The 20,930-nt window shown below is 41.8% G+C and overlaps 2 protein-coding genes across 6 annotated transcripts in view; one reads left to right on the plus strand and one right to left on the minus strand.

The window, feature by feature from the left end:
* The window catches only part of LOC123372922 (rab9 effector protein with kelch motifs-like), a 78,038-nt gene extending 63,995 nt beyond the window's left edge, over positions 1-14,043 (minus strand). For 3 of the 5 annotated variants that reach the window (XM_045021564.1, XM_045021561.1, XM_045021565.1), the window contains exons 1-6: positions 13,914-14,043; positions 12,403-12,549; positions 6,691-6,759; positions 4,009-4,081; positions 3,611-3,653; positions 2,706-2,784 (exon numbers count right to left, since the gene is read on the minus strand). In XM_045021564.1, coding sequence (XP_044877499.1) covers positions 2,706-2,784; positions 3,611-3,653; positions 4,009-4,081; positions 6,691-6,752 — 257 coding nt within the window. In that variant the 5' untranslated portion in view covers positions 6,753-6,759; positions 12,403-12,549; positions 13,914-14,043. The remainder of the gene's footprint in view (positions 1-2,705; positions 2,785-3,610; positions 3,654-4,008; positions 4,082-6,690; positions 6,760-12,402; positions 12,550-13,913) is intronic. The other 2 variants (XM_045021562.1, XM_045021563.1) reach the window with 2 other exon arrangements.
* Positions 14,044-14,088: 45 nt separating this feature from the next.
* Positions 14,089-20,930, plus strand: part of LOC123372923 (hippocampus abundant transcript-like protein 1) — a 48,144-nt gene continuing 41,302 nt past the window's right edge. The window contains exon 1 of the mRNA XM_045021566.1: positions 14,089-14,431. Coding sequence (XP_044877501.1) covers positions 14,270-14,431 — 162 coding nt within the window. The 5' untranslated portion in view covers positions 14,089-14,269. The remainder of the gene's footprint in view (positions 14,432-20,930) is intronic.

Here is a 20,930-nt window from a genome sequence, read left to right on the forward strand (position 1 = left end):
ACCAAAAAAAAAAAAAATTAAAAAATTAAAAATAAAAAAAAAGTTTTCTCACTATCTTAAAACAAATTATAAAGGAATACATAAGAGAGCCAAATAATCACACAACAGGGAATCCAAGAATGACAAAGTGAAAATCCAGCTGTGAGGGAAATAGCTGGTATCTATTGACCGGACACACAAAGTCTGGTTATTGAGGTCGGGGGAGGTAGGGATGCACCAAGTTATCACCTGTGCCATCCCCTACTCAGTTGGGGCTGCCTCCTACCTGCATTGGGTGTCTGCAGCTCCCAGCCCTGGCTCCACAGGCAAGTACCTTATGACACGGGCCGGGGGGGCGGGGGAGAGCAGCAAGTGATGGGTGGGGGGAAGAGGAGCGAATGGGGGACAAGGCCTCGGGGAAGAGGCAGGGTGGGGGCGGAGGGAAGAGGAGAGGAGGAGGAGGTTCCGGCACTCCTGCTGAAGTGTCCATTTTTTAAACATTACGAAGTTGGCAACCCTAGTCAGGGATGGTCAACGTATACTTGGTCTTGCCTCAAAGCAGAGGACTAGACTAGATGAACTCTCAAGGTCCCTTTAACCCTTCTTTTCTATGCTCAATATGATTCTTGATATTGAAATACTGAGTGATCCCTCATGTCCTCATTCTTAAATAACTTAGCCAAATGGTATGTGGGTCTCTGGGTGCTAGCTATCATTTAAATTAATCAATAAAAACATTGTTCATGATATCTGGCACTTATTTTACAGAGACTCATAGACTCATAGACTTTAAGGTCAGAAGGGACCATTATGATCATCTAGTCTGACCTCCTGCACAATGCAAGCCACAGAATCTCGTCCATGCACTTCAATAACAAACCCCTAACCTATGTCTGAGTTACCTAATCTATGTCTGAGTTACTGAAGTCCTCAAATTGTGGTTTGAAGATCTCAAGCTGCAGAGAATCCTCCAGCAAGTGACCCATTCCCCATGCTGCAGAGGAAGGTGAAAAACCGCCAGGGCCTCTGCCAATCTGCCCTGGAGGAAAATTCCTTCCCGACCCCAAATATGGCGATCAGTTAAACCCTGAGCATGTGGGCAAGACTCACCAGCCAGCACCCAGGAAAGAATTCTCTGTAGTACCTCAGATCCCATCCCATCTAACATCCAGGTTGAATTAGGAGCCACCTACCTTTCTCAAGAGAGACTGTGTCCAAAATTTTTAAACTTGGTGCCTAAATTTAGGCTAAAAACAAAGGCCTTATCTTGAGACTTGCTGAGCACCTACAGCTTCTACTAAAGTCAAGGGAAGTACAGGTCACTGAACAAACATTTTTTCTTGGGAACACAAGTGATGTCAATGGGAACTGAAGTTGCTCAGCACCTCTGAAAATCAGGCCACTCTTATCTAGGAGTCTACCTTTAGGCATTCAGGTTTGAAAATGTTTGCCTCTGTGTTAATTATTAAAAAAAATATGGAATTCATAGTGTTTTGGTCACTGCTTGCACTGAATGAGTTCTCCTGTTGGGTGACTGGAGTATACAACTAGAAATAATGCTGCTCCCAGCAACATTAACTCAACCTCTTTAGTTCATTCTATGTATTGAAAGATGGAATTGCCGTACAGAGTGGTTTCCTAAAATGGTCATGCAGTGGCTGCTGCTGGTTACCCTGTAGGGGAAAATGCTACTATGCAATTGCCTTTCCCATAGCTCCCTTCTCAACCACATGAGATTTCTGCAGTTTTGCTCCCATTCGCACCAAATAGCAGAGGAATACACTGGAACCCAAGTGATTGTTACCATTTACTATGTAGGCTGTGTCTACACTTGTGGCAGTGTGTAGCCACATGCCACAGTGAAAAGATGGATGTGTCCACATTGTGGTGTATAGCTACATGCAGTGAGGAAAGGCTCTTGCAGGAAGGAAGCATAATTACTATCTAATTTGATAGTTATCAAATAAAAATGTGAAACACACATTTCTAAAGTTGACCTCTTTACTTTCTTATAGGTGAATCTTGTGCAAAACCACAAACTTTTGAATTATCAAGTAATTTTTCGATGAACCACTCTTATGGCTGAAGAAAACCTACAGTCCAATCAAGGTGAAATTTGCCACAACAACTGCTAATCAAGAGTGGGAAATCTTCCATATCCTGCAGCTGTGGAATGCAGAATTAAGCAAACTTTCCTCTAAATAGGCTGGCCTATGAAAGTTGCAGTACACAACTTTTAGGCACTTGAACAATCCAGAATGTTACCGATATATTTACTCATGAGTAAATTCTTCTATTGACACTACTAGCTTTTGTTATTTATTTTAATTTCTTTAATGGTGTATCCTTATTTAATTCTTCATGATTTTGTGTGTTGCTTAATGCTATATCCAGTTTTGAACTCTGGGAGCTTTGTCTATAGAAAAAGACAGCTGTCTATAACAACCCGTTTAGTTTTTTTTTTCTAATAATTGTTGAACATGATCTCCAATTTTTAAGTTACCACCAGAATTGCTTCTTAGCAATTCTCTTGAAATGGAAAGATTTGATTTTTCCTTATGTGATTTAATTTTTCAAAAGTTGCTGATTAGCATGTGGAGTAATACTACAAGGATTCATTACTTAAGTGAACATTGTTGTTTGGACAACATTTTGAGGAAGTGTGAGAGAATGACCTAAAGATTTATCAAACTGATGGCAGGGAAAGTTCTGAATTCTTTGCTTACCAAAGGGTATGACCTTCTCTGGCACAAGGAATATGTCCATCATGAGGTATCCTTTCCCAAGTCAAATCAGTAAGAGTAACTGTTGATAAATAAGGATATGTTCGATTATTAAAATAATTATTATTCTATAAAATGTAATTAGATAAACACACTGAAAAGTAAGTTTGAAAAAGAGTGTTATGCTTCAAATTCTCAATAATATTCTCTCATAATGCACATTTACCACTAGTACACTTTTAAAAATAGACTTGCCTTATTCTCCCTGCAATCTTTTTATTTGTGTTTGAGAAAAAGATTGTGCTGCTTCCTGTAAACTGATGCCCATAATGAGCCATGGAGTGTCCACCAGCTGCAAGAAGAAAACATTGAGCTACCGGTCCCTTGCCCTTCCTCTTTGTCCTTCCAAGACAAACTCATTTCCTTTGCAATATGTCTGGCTGCAAGAAGTACAAGTCTCAAGTTGATAAACTTCACTCATGAATTTGGGCATTCTGTGTGCTAGTAATTTGGCAGCAGCAAATTATACTAATATCACTGCTCCAAAAATATAAAGAAATATATCTAAACAAGCTCTCTAAGTAACACTCTAAGTGAGGAGATGTTGGTTGATGATACTAAGTACATTCAAATCCATGAAGAATTATCATTATGCAGCTTTTGTTTCAGTACATCTATTCAAACCTAGCAGAACAGGAAGAAAACCTGAAATAATTTTTAAACTATTGTTAAGCAATTTTAGTCTTGATCTCACTGCTTTTTGCAGTAACCCTTCACTATTTCTATGGTAATAACAGATTATATGTATCACAAATAATCATCCTATCACAGTGAAATATGTGCAACTCCAAAAAGAGGAATAAACCTATGAGTATTTTGCCTGCCACAAAAGATGAAAAATATCTCACTTGTCAACATGTAGAAGTCATTGAAATATGTTCGCTGATCATCCTAGGGGAGAGAGACAGAGAAAGAAATTGAAGTTGATATATTTATTTTCAGGACATTAATAATGCCACCAAAGTAGGGAAAACTCTTTTAATTGAACAGTGACTGGTACAAGAAATAATACACAGATTGTTACCAGGGAGCAGTGGGTGTAGTACTGAAATACATCACCGCACACAATACATGGAATGCTTCTGCAACGATTCTTAAGTAAACATTTCTGAACTCAGAACAACAAACAGTAAAACTAGATTTAAAATAAAAAGCACTAAATGATGTAATTGAATACAGTTCTACCACAAATTGCTCAGTGTTAACAGTTCAGTAAATTATGGCAATGATATCCAGCTACACTTACAAAGGTATTATAAACGGAACAGCCTCCAAATACAAATACTATGTTGCCTGCCATTGTCAGTGCATGTCCATGCCTAAAAATGAAACAAAACAATGGTGAATAATCTGAGTTGTTGACATGACTGTGCAATATTTTTTTCTTTTATCAGGGCTGTTCATTATGATTATTTGCCATTTATATTGTGGTAACAACAAGAGATCTCAGCCAGGTCAGGGATTGATTGTGCTAGATGCTGTACAAGAATCAGTGTCCCAAAGAGTTTATTGCCTAAATTACATACATGACAGGAAAGGGAGGAGGAAGAGGATGGGATATCAAATATTAGGATGTCGGTACAGACAAGCATAGGGCACAATTCATAGCCAATCAGTAGCAGGAATCACTGCTTGCCACCTGCCTAGCCATTATCCAATGCTAGTTTTCTGTATGCATAGCAGCAGAGGTGATTTTAAGGAGGAATCTGAAGGTGGAGATTTTTCCAACACACAAGTAACAGTAAGGGAGAGAGCCTGAAATTGAATCTGGGAGCTGCGAACTACTGAGGCTGTCCCCATCGGCAGAGTGAGGGCAGGGGTTCAATCTCACAACAAGATAATAGGATGGATAGGTAAGGACAAAAGCCCTTCTCACTCAGAAGCAGTGTGTCTCCCACCCCCCTCTCTATCTCCACTTTGGGGAAGCTTTGGTGTTCAATCTACCTCTTCCTTTTCTCCCCCATTACAGATAATACTAGTGGTTGGCCTAGCACTTCCAGAAGTATCTCCACAGGGCTTTGATAGTGACACTAGAAGCTCTTTGTAATTTTTTCAGTCTTATTTATTCACACCTAGATATAGCTTGCTCTTAGGACTGTTTTATTCCATGGGCTCTCTAATGTCAAGGAAGAACTGAAAATAATACAAGCAAAGTTTCTCTAGTATTAAGCAATCCAGGAGAGAACACTGTAAACAGAGAACATGATTGTCATAAATAGAAGAAAGCACATTCTGCAGCGTGACTGGAATATTGGATCTCAAACACATGAAGCAGCATTGTCCACTGTTGCAGATGAGAGGAGGAAATCAAAAAAATCCTTTAGATTATTATCACCAGTGTGTCCTTTTAGTTGCCAAGCCCAGGGACATAGTTGTTTTCCAGAGATGAATTGTTCAAATATAAAGAAGGTCCCAGCACAGCTTCAACTGTTATTAAGTATCCAAGTACAAAGGTTATAAAATTAATGACCAAACAAAAATATTCACAGAATTTCAGTAGATTAAACAAAAAAATCACCAAGTGCCTGTGTGGTTTTTTTTATTAAATCAATAAATAAGGTGATGGACCATTAGCGTCAAGAAAATAATTAATTTTATACATTCTGTCCATAAACTCTTTCCCCCTGTCATTGAAGAAGCTCCTTTTTACAACTCTCCTACTCATCTCCTGGTTTTATCTAGAATTGATATGTCCCATTAATATTTTTCAAACAAATTAATGATTGGTAGGGAGTGGTTCAGGGATAGAATGATTCCCTCCTCAGTTTCTGCTGGAATATTACTTGCCACTTTGAAAACTATAGGCCTAATCCAGTAAACACATTTGCACACACGGACCCTATCTTCAACATAGAGTCCTATTGGAATTTTGAGCTGAAGTAAGGGTTTGCATGCACAGTCCATTAGTGATATTAGACCTCTATAGCCCCAATCTAATAAAACACTTAAGCATTTGAGTAGCTTAATGAGACTATTCACCCACTCAACTCTAAGCACAGGTGCAATTTTTTGCAGAACTGAGCCTTAGACTATAAACTGTTTTGGTCAGTGATTGTCTATTGTGTTTATACAGTGTCCAGCACCATAAACAAAAAGACAGCGTAGCTTTTTCCTATGTGTTTTAATTAGCAGAGAGGAAAGAAAAAATGAGTAAGGTGCATATGGATATTTATACTACTACAATATATGCAAATTTTTAAATATATTAAGCTCATCTGCTTAACGCCATTAACTTTTTTAAGTGTTAGGAGGTAAATAAAGTGCTCTGATATCTAATAGCTAAAAAGAAATTGAGAGTTTTCTTCAGTGAGTGATGGATAGCTAAGGTACTCTGTTATAATGAGTGAAGTGAAATAATAATAATCATTATCATAATTACCTTGCATATATAGCCCTTATCTGGCAGGATCCCAAAGCACTTTACAAACCATTTGTATAATACTGACTGGCGGGTGAATGATTTGTGTGTATATCTATATATCTTTTAAATGCAGTCCTTCTGCAGAGGAGGGAAGTGTGTAATATGGTAGCTATTCTGTACCAGTAATACCACATATTTTCGAAGTAAACATTTTGGAAATAAAACATAATTACCCAAACTGGAATTTGACCAAAATAGCCAGGCTAAAATCCTTAACTGTGCAAAAATTGTATTATGGGATCTTATGTAATCACAAGTGATCAGAATCTCAGTTTTATATTTCATCTGAAAGATATGTGATTTTTAATTAATGTTAAGCTGCAAGAGCAGATAGACAATGTAAAACACTGTTTGAATAGCAGCAGTTTTTCTTATTCATAGGCCAAATTAGGTGCAGCATCATGAACTAAATCCAACTCACACTTTTACTGTATAAAAGTGAAACAGAAAACATGGTATTCGAAGGAGTCTGATAGACAATAGTAAGTTTTTACCATTATAACATACCTAGGGCTTGGGGAGTCTCCAATTACCTCTTTTCTAATCCAATGTCCACTTGCTAATGCCATCTTTGAGCTATTCAGAAAAATATATATAGTCAGCAAGAAAATTCCATAATGTCTGAATGTTCTTGATTTTGTACAGGTATTTAAAAAGAATAGATTTAAAAGAAAACCGATAGCCAGTATTTCTTTATTAATCAGTTGTATGTAATATTTGTTTTTCATATACTGCATAGTAGTTCTGATAAGTTTTCCAAGCTAAAAAACTCTACTTGGCATGAGAAAAAGTTTAAATACTGACAATGAATGAGTTAGAAGTATACTCCTCTTTCGTTATTCTTCTACTTATCAGCAACCCCATATTTCACTCACCTGTTGTGCGTGTTCTTGCACTCGTGTAGGAGATAATGACTGTTTCTGTAGGTTCAGTATGCTGCCAGAAATTAATCTCTGGTCTAATTTATCCAGCTCCAGTTCATTCTTTACCTACATTGGTGGCAGTTGCTATGACACAAAGATACACAGAGAGACATGCATACCTTACGTTATCTCTCTGATGCAGCATTATTTCCGGGTTACTGAAATACATGGCAGGTTAAACAGATACTTTACAGATGCTGCATTCATCCTGTTGCACATGTTGTACTGCACTGTGATGAACCATCAGAGTTGTAGTCAGCAGCTGATTTTTTTTATACAGTATTTGGTTAATTTAATGGAGATTATGCTCTTTGTTTATAATGAGAGTAGTTAGTGTGAGGTACCATATAAAACAGTAGAAACCTGTCATAGTGAAATAAGTCTACCACCAAATCTTGAGCTCTTGCGTAAAATAGAAAAGATCTGGACCTGCATACAGAGTTTCAGTATAAATGAAATTGTAATACGTTGAAACGTTAGGACTTTCATTTTACTAAATTAGAAGCAGTTTCACTCAGTCCATGTTCACTGAAAATGAATTGCACTGTACATTGGTTGCTGTTTTGATATGTGATTATGATTTTCACTGAAGTCATTCCACCACAAAATTAAAAATAAAATCCTATTTGTTTCATTGTTTCAGTAGAATTAATTAATTCAGTAGAACTAATTCTCCAATATACACAACCATTCTATTGCTTTTCTATATGAAGGAAATTGGCAATTTGGGAGTTCTGTGATTAATTGTTAAGCATGTTAGATAAATAACCATAATGATAAAGAGACCTCCAAGCTATGATAGGTGTATTTAGAGATCAGGAAATGCAAGTACTGTAATTTGCATTGTTAGCTCCCTTTGGTGGACAGTCAGCCAGCCAGTTAGCTGTAAAATCCCTCTTGGTAGCTGTTCTTTACTTGCTTTACCTGTAAAGGGTTAAAAAGTTCCCCAGGTAAAGAAAAAAAAAGTGGGCTCCTGACCAAAAGAGCCAATGGGAAGGCTAGAACTTTTTAAAATGGGGAAAGAAACTTTCTCTTTATCTGTTGTTCTCTGGGCTGGAGAGACAGAACAGCCATGCTATAAGCAGCTTAAGCCAAGTATGATCATAAATCATTAGATCATGTCTAGAGCTACTTATCTGAACTCCAAATGTGTAAGTAGATCAGAATGTTTAGCTAGACGCGATCAGGTTTATTTTCTTTATTTTGGCTTGTGGATCTTCTCTGCGCTGACCCCTCATGCTTTTGTTTGCTTGTAACCTTTAAGCTGAACCCCCAAGAAAGCTATTTTGGGTGCTTAATTTTTTAAATTGTTTCTTTTAAGATCTAGCAAAAAGCCTAAGATCCAGATGTATTTTTTTTCCTTTTTGTTTTTAATAAAATTTACCTTTTTTAAGAACAGGATTGGATTTTGAGTGTCCTAAGAGGTTTGTGCGTGTTGTTTGATTAGCTGATAGCCACAGCTAATTGCCTTTGTTTTCTTTCTCAGCTCTTCCCTGGAGGGGGTGAAAGGGCTTGAGGGTACCTCACAAGGAGGAATTCCCAAGTGCTCCTTCCTGGATTCAAAAGGGTTTTTTTGCATTTGGGTGGTGGCAGCATTTACCAAGCCACAGTCAGAGAGAAGCTGTAACCTTGGGACTTTAATACAAGCCTGGAGTGGCAAGTATTATTTTTTAAAATCCTTGTGGGCTCCCACTTCTGCACTTGGAGTGACAGAGTGGGGATTCAGCCTTGACAGGTGGTATTAAATAAAATTATTTCCTTTTCCAGTGGGTCTTATTATTGGTAAAAATCACTACATTATAATCTCTTAGTGGGTTAGTTTTAATTCTCATGCATTTTTTTAACCTGTATACAGTTCTCTGTGTGAAAGATAAGACTTTCACTTGTTTTCTTTTTTAAATAAGTAAACAGACTAGTGATTTACCCCCAACTTAATTTAATTTTACTAAATTTAGGTGAGATAATGAACCTATTTTTTCCTTATTCTTAAACAAACACAAAAAAGAAACAAGGAAATTACATTATTTATTATTTAGACGGCAGTAGCAGCCACAGTGGGCTCAGCATTTAAATATCAAAAACAACCTCCCTTATGTTCACATAATATTAAGGTTTTCATTTTAAATAATCACAAGTTAGGAAATACAAAAGTAAATTTTCTCATAACAAACTTAATGCACCTACAATAGTTTTTTTGCTTATCTTACATTTCTATTTTATACTGTTAGATGTTTATCTAAATTTCATCAACTAACATCCAGGCCATGCTCCAGTGAGATGCTTCTGAAACTCAACCAGCAGAGGAGGCCAAAGAACATACATTTATTCCTATTATTATTACTTGTATGTGGTAGCCCCGATCATGGATCAGAATGTGTTAGGCGCTATATATACATACAATCACTACTGGCTATTTAATTGGTCATTTTTGCTGTATGAGCACCTTCATCAGCGTTGGGAGAAAGAAAGAAATATTTCTTGCCCTGTGGAAGCAACCAAGATCACAGACTTCATGTGTTATATACTCAGATTACATAAATTTTGTTAAGACCTAGGTGAGCAGATATACATGAGCGTAGCATACATGTTTTCCTTGTTGAAGAGAAGATGTATCCATTTCTTATGTTCCCCTTGCTCTTTTTCTTGCAAGGTGGAAGAGAAAAGATGGATCTCTAATTCCAACTTCATTTTGCCAGGAGACTTTGTCCATTCCTTTTGAGTGAGGAGCGGGCCACAACAATCCACATGTTCATCAGGTCCAGGCTGGAGTATTGTAACTTGAAGCTGAGTACATCACTGCTTTGTTTCACTTCCTCTATGGATTCTCAATCTGTGTTTTTTGCCAGTTCAGTGAATCAATGATATCATCTCCACCCATGGCCTGCCAAGACAGCTGTGCTCTAAGGCTGAACTGGGGGAAAATGGTCCTAATGCTGTCCCAAGCGTGACCCACTTGGGACATTAAACCAAGACATAACTTGCAGAAGATTGTATAGATTGTCTTAATACTATTTTTTGCTTTTCTTGTGCACTTTGATAAGCAACAATAGTTAACGATGCAGACATGTAAATTATCATCTTAGATTATAGCGTTAATATGGCATTGAAATGAACGAGTAGCCATCACACCTCCCTGTCTGCAAACTTAGCCAGCTATCACAGAATTGGTTTATATTTTAAAGGTTATCTTCACAACCATAAAGATTAGAGACTTTAAAAATAATTATTATTCTGCAGTACAAGATGACAGTCTGCAAAAAAAGTGCAGATTTGTAAGGCCAACAAAAATCAGCCAAAAATCCACCATGTGCTGTAGTCCTCTAGAATAATGCAGTTAATAAACCCAGAACAAAGTGTATGGAAGCTAGAGACAAAATATTCTTGGAGGAAGGAGCTCAACTAGGGAATGAGCTACCAGAAGACGATTAGACCAATCTAGAGTCCAACCACTTTTTAGAACACACTGCAAGTCCCTCCTTTGGGATAAAGCTTTTCCACTGTAACCAGAATGATAATTTTATATTTTCTAAATAGAACTTCCTGGAAAACTTTGGAAGAGATAAGCAAAGAGCAGAGTACTTCATGAAGTCCACTACAAACTTCATCACAATACAGATCTAACTTACTTGTGCAGTGCTTAGATACTACAGTTACAAGCACTATAGAAAACTTTAAATTTACATATATAAACAGGTAGGACTCAATCCTGCAAGGTACTCAGTTCTTTCACCCTGATCTAGAAAAGCTCTTAAGCACATGCTTAGCATGTGCTTTAGTGCTGTGCTACATTTAGAACTAGCTGGTGAAGTCCTGGCCCCATGGAAGTCAATGGCAAAATATCCATTGATTAAATGGGGCAGGATTTCATGCAGAATGCTGAGCTCCTAGCAGGATGGAGCCATAGACTGTAATTGGTCAGGAAAACACACCAAAATCTCTGATACCAAAATCATTTTGACATGGAAAAAGTCTTACAACTTCAAATTCCAGACTGAGTGCAGAGAATGGCCTGTACCATTGTTCTGAAATTAATGTAATTGCTTAGGACGTGTTTTCATAGGGGCTGATCAAATACTCAAGGTAGCCAATGGGAATCTTTCCATTGATTTCAGTTCGTATATGATCATGTCCATAGTGAGCTATGATACTACTGAAAATTTTGAAGTACACTGATGACTTCAAGTAATACAAATTATAAACCTGAAATGGAAGGCAGAGACATCTGTGGCCAAAGTTTTCTAAACAGAGTGCCTAAAGTTAAACTCATAATTTCAAAAGTTTCAAAAGTGATGAGTGCTCTGAAGTTCTTGTGCTAATAAACATGAGGGGTGAAATCCTGGCACCACTGAAATCAATAGCAAACATCCAATTGACTTCAAGTGGGTCAGGAGATTGCTTAAACTGCGTTTATGATTAAAAGAGAAGAAGTTAGTAGAGATGAGCTGGATCTGTCATTTTTGATGTTGTTCAGATCAGATTAAAGTCTGATCCCATTACTTAGAATACAACAAAATGAACACACACAAAACGAGGCAGGAGTGGCGGAAACCCTCTAAAAGTGTGTGTGTGGAGGCACTGGCACCCAAACCATGGCCCTGCCCACCCCATGCTGCCTCTTGTCTCCGAGGCTCTGTCCCCATGCCACCCCTTCCCTGAGGCCCCACCCTCGCACTGCCTCTTCCCCCCAAGACCCTGCCCCCCATTCGCTTCTCTTCGCCCCCTCCCCACTGTCATTCACTTGTATGTAAAAAGTCGGAGGGCATAGCCATGGCAGTAGTAAGAACTTCTTAGAATGCATTTAATGCTTTCCTAATTACTCAACTTACATTCTTAGCCTATAAGACAAACATTCACTAGTTTCTTGGCAGTAATTTATTTCTTCCTTTTTTTATATGTTGGTTTTTTAAAGTTGCTCAGCAAAATGGATAAGCGTAAGAGAAGCAGTCAGATAAGCATGATCAGGTTCATGGCCCTCACCTTCTCTTGAAGAGACAGGGTGGTCTTGAAACAGGACAGAAGGAAGGTAGGAAAAATTTGTGAGAAAAGGTCCATTTCTCTCTCTCACCCACCTCAGGGCACACTCTCTTACAGGTTCGTGAAAGGAAAAGAAAGGAAGAGATGCTGTGGATTCTAAGGGAAGAGAGAGATCTGAAACACAGGTGGACAGAGAAAGCCATTAGGGGACCCAGAAGGCATGGTGCACAGAGTCTGTTAAGTATTTTCTTAGGAGACCAGTAATGGAAAGTTACAACATCAAAGCAGCATTAACTTGATTGCCCTACAGGTCTGACACAACCTGGGGAGTCCGGAAGGATGTGTGGCGTTGTACAGCAGCTCTCACACTGTCACTTGTTCACATCATGGGCCACATTTGAATTAGGGCACCATCCCATTACGATTTGCCAGGATTTTCCCCGAATCAGGCTCTATCTTCTGGAGGCTACTGAAGACAAACCAGAAGATTGTAGGTGCTAAATGTTTGGCGACGCAGCAGGGCTAAAGCAGGCTTCCTCCCGGAAGCACCGACTCTACAGCTCCCATTGGCCGGGAACTACGGCCAATGGAAGTTGCCGGGGTGATGCTTACAGCCAGGGGCAGTGTATGGCGCCCCCTGCTCCCCACCCCAGGGGCCACTGGGATGTGCGGCTGCTTCCATGAGCAGTGTGGGGCCAGGGCAGGTAGGGAGCCTGCCTTAGCCCCACTGTGCTGCCAACCAAGAGCTGCCTGAGGCAGGGCCGGCTCCAGAGCCCAGTGCGCCAAGCGCGCGCTTGGGGCGGCATTCTGCGGGAGGGTGGCAGACGGCTCCGGTAGACCTCCTGCAGGCATGCCTGCGGAGAGTCCACTGGTCCCGTGGCTCCGGTAGACCTCCCGCAGACGTGCCTGCGGAGGGTCCGCTGGTCCCCGCGGCTTCAGTGGAGCATCCGCAGGCATGCCTGCGGGAGGTCCGCCGGAGCCGCGGGACCGGCGACCGCCAGAGCGCCCCCCGTGGCATGCCGCCCTGCTTGGGGCGGCGGAAATCCTAGAGCCGCCCCTGGCCCGAGGTAAGTGCCAACCGCTCGAAGTCAGTACCACACACTCCCTCTGCACCCCAACCCCCTACCCCAGGCTCAGCCTGGAGCCCCCTCCCACACTCCAAACCCCTCGGCCCCAGCCCAGATCCCGCACTCCTCCCCGCACCCCAACTCGCTGCCCCAGCCTGGTGAAAGTGAGGGCGAGCGAGTGACAGAGGGAGGGGGATAGAGTGGAACGGAGCCTTGGAAAAGGGACGGGGGATGGTGCATGGGAAGGGTGTTTGGGTTTGTGTGATTTGACAGTTGGCAACCTTATGTCCCACGAACGTTTGTCTTCTCAGTGCAGGGCCACCCAGAAGATTCAGGGGGCCTGGGCAAAGCAATTTTGGGGGCCCCTTCCATAAAAAAAAGTTGCAGTACTATAGACTATATTCTTGTGGGGGCCCCTGCAGAACCTGGGGCAAATCGCCCCACTTGCCCCCCCCACCACCAGCCCTGGGCGGCCCTGTCTCAGTGGCCATCCCAAAGGCCACCCTGCTCTGCCGAGTCACAGCCCGGGGCGCAATGCAACAGTCGCCCAGAGGGACGGGTGACGTCAGGTCTAAGGGGTCCTGGGCGTGCACTGGGCTGGGACTCAGGGGACCTGGGTCCTATTCCCGGTCCCCCACTGGCCTGCTGGCTGGGTGACCTTGGGCAATGGATGCTCCCCACCCCCAGGTGGCGCTGCGAGCAGGCTGCCTGGCGCGGACCTGACTGGGCGCCCAGCACTACGGCAACGCGAGGGTTAAACACTAACCATACGGCAGGGGTGGGGCGGGAAGAGGGAAAGGCGCCGGCATCACGTGACCGGGCGGCTCTCTCGCGCTGGGGGTGGGTCGGTGCTAGGACCCACCCACACGACCCGTTCCGCTGCTCCGGCCCCGCCCTCCTCTGCCGCAGGCCGGAAGCGCTGCGGAGCGGGTCAGTGACGTAGTTTCCGGTGGGGGCTTGGAGCGAAGCGGTGGTAATCACGTGGGGGCGGCGGTCGCTGTGGCCGGGGAGCGCTGCCCCTCCCCCTCCGCGGCTGCAGATGAAGGTGCCGGCGGGAGGGCGCCCCGAGCCACCGACCCCGCCGCTCTGCCGTCCCGGCTGCACCGGGGGGATGGGAGCGAAATGAGCCCCGAGCCGGAGCCGCCGCCAGCCCCGGCCGGGGAGGCGGAGGCGCCAGCAGCAGCAGCAGCAGCAGCAGCAGGGGAGGGCGGCGAGAAGCGGGGCATCTGCGTCATGCTGGTGAAGAGAATCGGCCTGAAACCGGGCGGCGGCGGCGGCAGCGCGGTGAGTGCGGGGCGGGGGCGCCCGTGGTCGGGGCAGGTGTGTGAGATCCTGCCCGCCGCCTCCCCGGCGGGTGCTGCCCTGCCCGGCGGCGGGTCAGGTTCTCAAACGCGGGTGAGGGCTGGTGCCGCTGGCCGGGGGCTCGCACCGCATCTCCCGCGCCCGGGGACGCCGCCCTGGCTGCGGTGACACTGGGCTAGGGCGGCGGGACCGCGGGGCTCCTTGTGCCGATCCGTTCTCCCCCTGTGCAGGGCAGCCCTGTAGCGCGGAGGTCTCCAGCCTAGCAGCCTTACTTTGTTCAGTGTTTCCATTGTCTGCAGCCTGGGGGGAGTAAATGGCCGGTCCCTACTTAGAGCCAGGGCAGTAGCCTCCTTGTTTCCTCGTCATAACAACAGCAAATTGTCAGGCGGGGCCACTTTCTATGTCTCTTACTCTGAAAAGTTGACTTTGAGGGATACAAAGGCGCTAACCGGAAATAATTTGAATTTACTTTCTAGGACATAGGCACAGAAATTATCTTTGGTAGTAGAATTGGTTAATGGCTCACCGCATGCATAATTAAGTAACCCTCCGACGCCCCGCGCATGGGGAAAATCCAGTTTGTATTTAGGATGTATTGCATAAACTCTTCTGAAGTTGGGAGTGTCTTTAACAGCGTCTTTTATAGTAGTTTCACTTCACTGTGAATGAACTTCCACATACCAAATGTAGGGTAAAATGTTCAGTTGGTTGGAGTAAAAACTCTGCTTAACTTGCTATTAACTTGCAGTGGGTTTTGCAGCTCCTTTTGTCAAGTGGACCATAATGTTGTAAATAGTTGGTGCTGAGTGACTTTGGTGTCAAACCCAATCTGTTGTACTGGCTGAAAAGTTGAACAGAAGGCTTCTGCAGTTGTCCTGCTGCTCTCCCCTAACTAACCTCAAGTTGCGGAACTTTGGTCTGAGTTTCTATTACTGTGTTTCAGAAAAAGGAAGTTGCAGTTTGTGAGAGCCCTGGGTAGATGGTATATAAAGAATATTTAATCTCTTCCTGTATTTATCCTTCTATTCTTGGCATTTCTAATTTGTGTGAATGTGGTAACTTCTCTTTGCCTCTTCTAGCAAGCTTGAAGCCATAGAGCTATTATCTATTTTAAAGGATACTGTCAACTTGACATCCAGTCTATTTAAAAGTAGCTTCAGGTAATAGATCTGCTCCTGAATCTCCCAGCCCATTTTTGTTTCAGCGCTTTCTAGTTGTCTTTCTTTCCCTGTTTCTTTGTGAACCTGATGCAGCCTATTGGCTATGTCTACAGAGGCACATCTGTAGTGTAGACAGTTATTACAGGGATGGAAATGTTCTTCTGTTGATGTAATAGCTACCACCTCTTTGAGAAGTGGATTTAAGTCATAGAAGAGTACTTCCGTTGATCTAGTGGTGTCTGATCTGGTGCTTAGCCCAATTTAACTACATACATTGTACAGGGGGTGAAATTTTTCCACACAGCTCATTTGGAATGGGAAGTACACAATCAGGCAGCCACAGAAACAAAAATAAAGCAAGTATAGTACTGTGTTAAGTGTAAACTACTAAAAAAGGAAAGCTTTAAAAAAATGACAAAGTAAGGAAACAGTTTCTGTGCTTGTTTCATTTAAATTAAGGTGCTTAAAAGCATTAAGTTAATGTTCATTTGTAAACTTTGAAAGAAAAACCAAAACGTTTTGTTCAGAGTTACGAACATTTCAGAGTTACGAGCAACCTCTGTTCCAGAGGCATTCATAACTCTGAGATTCTACGGTATTTTATGTCATGTCAGTTTAAGGGCTTGGCTACACTTACAAATTTGCAGCGCTGCAGCAGGGTGTGAAAACACACCCTCTGCAGCGCTGCAAATTGCGGCGCTACAAAGCGCCAGTGTAGTCAAAGCCCCAGCGCTGGGAGCCGCGCTCCCAGCGCTGTCCGTTATTCCCCACAGGGAAGTGGAGTACGGACAGCGCTGGGAGAGTTTTCTCCCAGCGCTGGTGCTTTGATTACACTTAGCGCTTCAAAGCGCTGCCGCGGCAGCGCTTTGAAATGCAAGTGTAGCCAAAGCCTAAGTCATCTCAGCTGAAAACCATGTGATTGTCATATTGCTAGACTTCTGTATGGTGAGCATTTATTGAATGGGGTTATTCAAGATAAAATAATAAGGACCAAGTCTTGTCTTTATGGGTGTGTGCTTGCAAAGCTCTCTTTGAGGTTAGGAAGATTGCGGTGTTGTGATCTGAAGTCAGAAATTTGCCTTTTGGCATTTTATAAATGAAGAAATACTATGAAATGAATTTTTGGTCAGCTACTTGATCTGGTTTTTCAGTAGATGCTATGTTTGGCAGGACAGAAGAATTATGACAATGGATTTTAAATTGATTTGTTTTGCCAAAGTGGAAGAGTACTTGGAAGTACGTCTGTCTTGTTGTGCAAGTTTCTTCATCTTTTCAGTTTTGGAAAAAGGTTTTTCATGTCAGGAATTAATTTCCCTATTTAAGTCTTGCTTTGTTGAAGTTTGTTTTAATTGTTCTCTTATATTGTAGAAATAAGACACACAAACTTTTCGGTGAATGTGACCTTTTCAAAATCAGTTGTTTTCCCTGAAACTAGTATCAGAAGTCTGTAGTCATTTAAGTGAATTCTAATGGTATTAAATACATTTATGCTGGCACTATAAACTTCATTATTTTAGCTTTAATTTAATTCTAAAATTAAATTGACACTTTGGCTGGACATTGGGTTGGTTTCTACACAAGTGCCTGCTGGCAGTACTATACCTTCTGATGGTACGGTGTTAAAATCAATACCATGGTAAATTAATTTAAGTTTTGCAACCATGGAGGAGGTTCATATAATAAACATTTTACAACTAAGGAAGTTTTTTTAGGAACACCGATAGCAAAATAACTATTATTCAATACTAACTTATTGTGGTCTATTCTGCAACAAGGTTTTTCCTTTTACAGATTTAAGTGCAGAGGAGGAAATATGCCTCTAACTTTTTCTGAATTAGTAGTAATTCAGACATTTGTTTTCTAACACTGAAATTCTACAGCTTCCACATAAACTAGTTTCTTATGACAACTATAAATGTATTATCCATTTTCACCTACAGATTATTCTTGTAGTATCACTAATAATATTCCCATTCTATTGAGGTACAATAGCAGAGTACAAGAATTTGGCTCTACAGGTGTGTGACGGGGTTCAATTCACCACTGCAGTGCCTCCTGCTCGCCGTCCTGGGAATTAGCTCGAGGTTAGCAGTGTGCACTCCTTACCCATCGTCACTCCTGTCCCCGCATCTAAAACCTGCATCGCTCCCCGGACCCCGTCTTCCTCTTCTGTGCCCCACTCGGTTCTTTCCCCCCTTCTGGGGAATCGCCAGTCTTCATTCCAACCACTTGCCTCAGTTGCAATCTGCAGTCCAGGTTCTAGCCACTCATCTCAGTGGCAGACAGCAGTCTATGCATTGGCCTCTCCCCTCAGTGGCAGGGTCTGGGGGAGAGCCTGGGCCCACCTGCTACTCCGGCCACTGACCCAGGGACCCTGTAGCCGGCAGCCATGTACTGCCTCCCCTCCAACTCCGCTATCTTCTTCCCTGGGCCATCTCCCCGCAACCCCAACACCTCCTCTGCCCTTGTATCAGGATTTCAATTTGTCCGCCGTCAGTTTGGAGCTTGCTCAGACTCTGCTGACCCTGGCTAGCGCTGCTCTGTCCATGGTGCTCCAGCCCTTTAAGCAATCAAGCCTCCTCCCTCGATCTCCAGGAAGTAACTGCCTTTGCTTTGCTCAGCAGCCCCTTCTTATATGGGCCTGATTGGCTCCTCCAATAAATCTTCCCCTAATTGGCTGGCACTACAAGCCTTTTCCTTATTGGCTGCCTCCAGTGCAGCCTCCCCAGAGTAGCTTTAACCCCTTACATACCAGTGAGGAGCAGCTGCTCCATCACAAGGTGAGACATTTTTGAATGCCATCATCAAAACACAGCCATAATGATAAATTAAGTCCTTGTTCCGGGCTTTCCAACTGCTCTTTATCCTTGGCTTTGTTCAGAAGCTCTGTTTCTTTCAATGAGTAATTTTTTTTTTTTTGCTATTAAAAAGCTGAGACTTTCATGATAAAGAGATTGCACTACAATACTTGTGTTAGGTGAATTGAAATATACCGTTTCTTTTGTTTTTTACAGTGCAAATATTGTAATAAAAATAAAGTGAGCACTGTACACTTTGTGTTCTGTGTTAATTGAAATAAATATATTTTAAAATGTAGAAAACATCCAAAATATTTAAATGTTATTCTATTATTGTTTAACAGTGCAATTAATCACTTGACATTCCTAATAATTATAGATTGACCTCCAGAGTTGCAATGATGTTTGATGTAATCCTTGAATGTATATATGGTAGGAGTAGGAGTATACATCTATATGCAGCGTTGATGAGATCTTTACAGGAATACTGTGTCCACACTTCAACAAGAAAGTTGAAAAATCTGGTTTGGATTCAGAGAAGAGCTACAAGAATGTCTTGAAGCTTGAGGTTTTGGTCTACAGCAGGATGGTATACATGAGTATAAAGCCATCAGACTTTAGGAAATGACAGCTGGTATAGAAAGTTGCATTGCATCTTCACAGCAACACAAGCTAGTATGAGCCTGTTAAACCTGTCTTCCATTTTCTGCACTGGCTTCCCATAGACTATCAAGTCAAGTTCAAGGTCTCAGTCCTTATCTTCAACGGTGCAGTCAGGATGCATTAATTTAAATCAGGTATTTAAATAAGGGATTTTAATGATTTAAAGCAGAAAGCAGGAAACCTTGATTTAAAATGATTTTAATTTTGTTTTGCTTTTTCACTTCTTGGTTGCTATCCTAAAGAGAGGAAGTGCATTCTCATTGGTTGGTATAACCAGTAAAACTTGTTAACTTGCAGCCAAATACGGATTTTAAACTAAATTTGATACTAATATTTGCTAACCAGGACAATACATTCTCTCTCTCTGCGCATTTATTTAAGCAGTGTTATAACTGAACACATACTTATTCACACTTGTAATTTTTTACATTATTTCTGTTAGAAAACAGTGAATGGTGTGTTTCTTACTAGATAATTTTTTACTCATGATTTATATCAAGGTGCATGTGGATGGAAATTGAATTCCTGTTAAAAATGCACAAAACTAACCTTTTAAGATGCTTATTAGTTAAATAAAACTACCTTAAATGTGCTGGATGCATAAGAGTTTTAACAAAATGTCTTTTGCATTTAAAATTGATTTATTAAACAAAGGAAGTATTAAATGCAGTTAGTGAATTGATTGTTTCTGGTCACCATGGGCTGCATTTTCAAAGGTAGTTAGGTGCCTAAAGATGCAGATATGCCTAGTGGGATTTTCAAAAGTGCCTAATCAAGTTAGGTGCCTAATTCCCATTGTCATTCATGCTTTCTCATGTGTAGATCTCATCCTCTCCCACCTGGTTTTTATTCATAGACTTCAAGAGGAAAACAAACTTTCTGGCTTTTTCAACAGCTAATTGCTTTCTCAGCTTTGAATGAACTGGTCCAAATTAAGAGAACTTTCTGTACAATTGCTAGCTAAAGTGAACCAAAAGCAAATGAGGCAAAAGCTATCTGCACAACACAAACTGAAAGTACTTACATCAGGGGAAAGAAAAGAGAAGACTGAAAATAATATAGATACTTAATGTGACACTGTGACATACTTGTCAAGCTTGAGTTGACCTCAAAAGTAATATTCCCCCTCCCCCTGATTGTATGTACAGTTAAAAAAGCAGAACTCATTAAAATTTACGGGCTCCTTGGTGCAGTATGTTTTCATTCATTTAAATGATTTTAGTGAATTATAATAAGTTTAGGCCTTAACATAAGTTGTCATAATTTCAAATTTAATTTTAAAAAAGGTTCTTTTTAAAAAGAAACTTATTTAAAGAAACTAATTTAAATAAAAAATAACCTTTACTTTTAAAAAATTCAATTTTCCTCTACTCTGCACTCCAGGGCCTGACCTAGGGTAGATCAGATTGTTGTCATCCCTGCATTTCAAGCAATGACTGACAACTCCACATATTGGGCCTTGTCTACACTTACAGCAGATCCACGCTGTGATCGATGGAGCAGGGGTCAGTTTAGCAGGTCTAGTGAAGACCCACTAAATCGACCGCAGAGCGCTTTCTGGTTGACTTTGGTATTCCACCGAAATGAGAAAATTAAGGTAAGTCGACAAGAAAGCGTCTCTCGTCAATGTAGCACAGTGAAGACAGCAGTAAGTCAACCTAAGCTATGTGGACTCCAGCTATGTTATAAAGATGCTCCCCACTCATCCGGAGCCCTGCCGCCGCACGCCCAGCATTCTGAGAGGATCGGGGCTGCATGCACGTGCGACAGCAAGGCTCCGGATGAGTGGGGAGCCTCATGGTAAGGGGCTCCTGCACCCCCACTCACATTCCCACCTGCACCCCTCACACCAAATGAGAG

The sequence above is a fragment of the Mauremys mutica genome, chromosome 6 (assembly GCF_020497125.1).
Source record: "Mauremys mutica isolate MM-2020 ecotype Southern chromosome 6, ASM2049712v1, whole genome shotgun sequence".
NCBI lineage: Eukaryota > Metazoa > Chordata > Testudines > Geoemydidae > Mauremys > Mauremys mutica.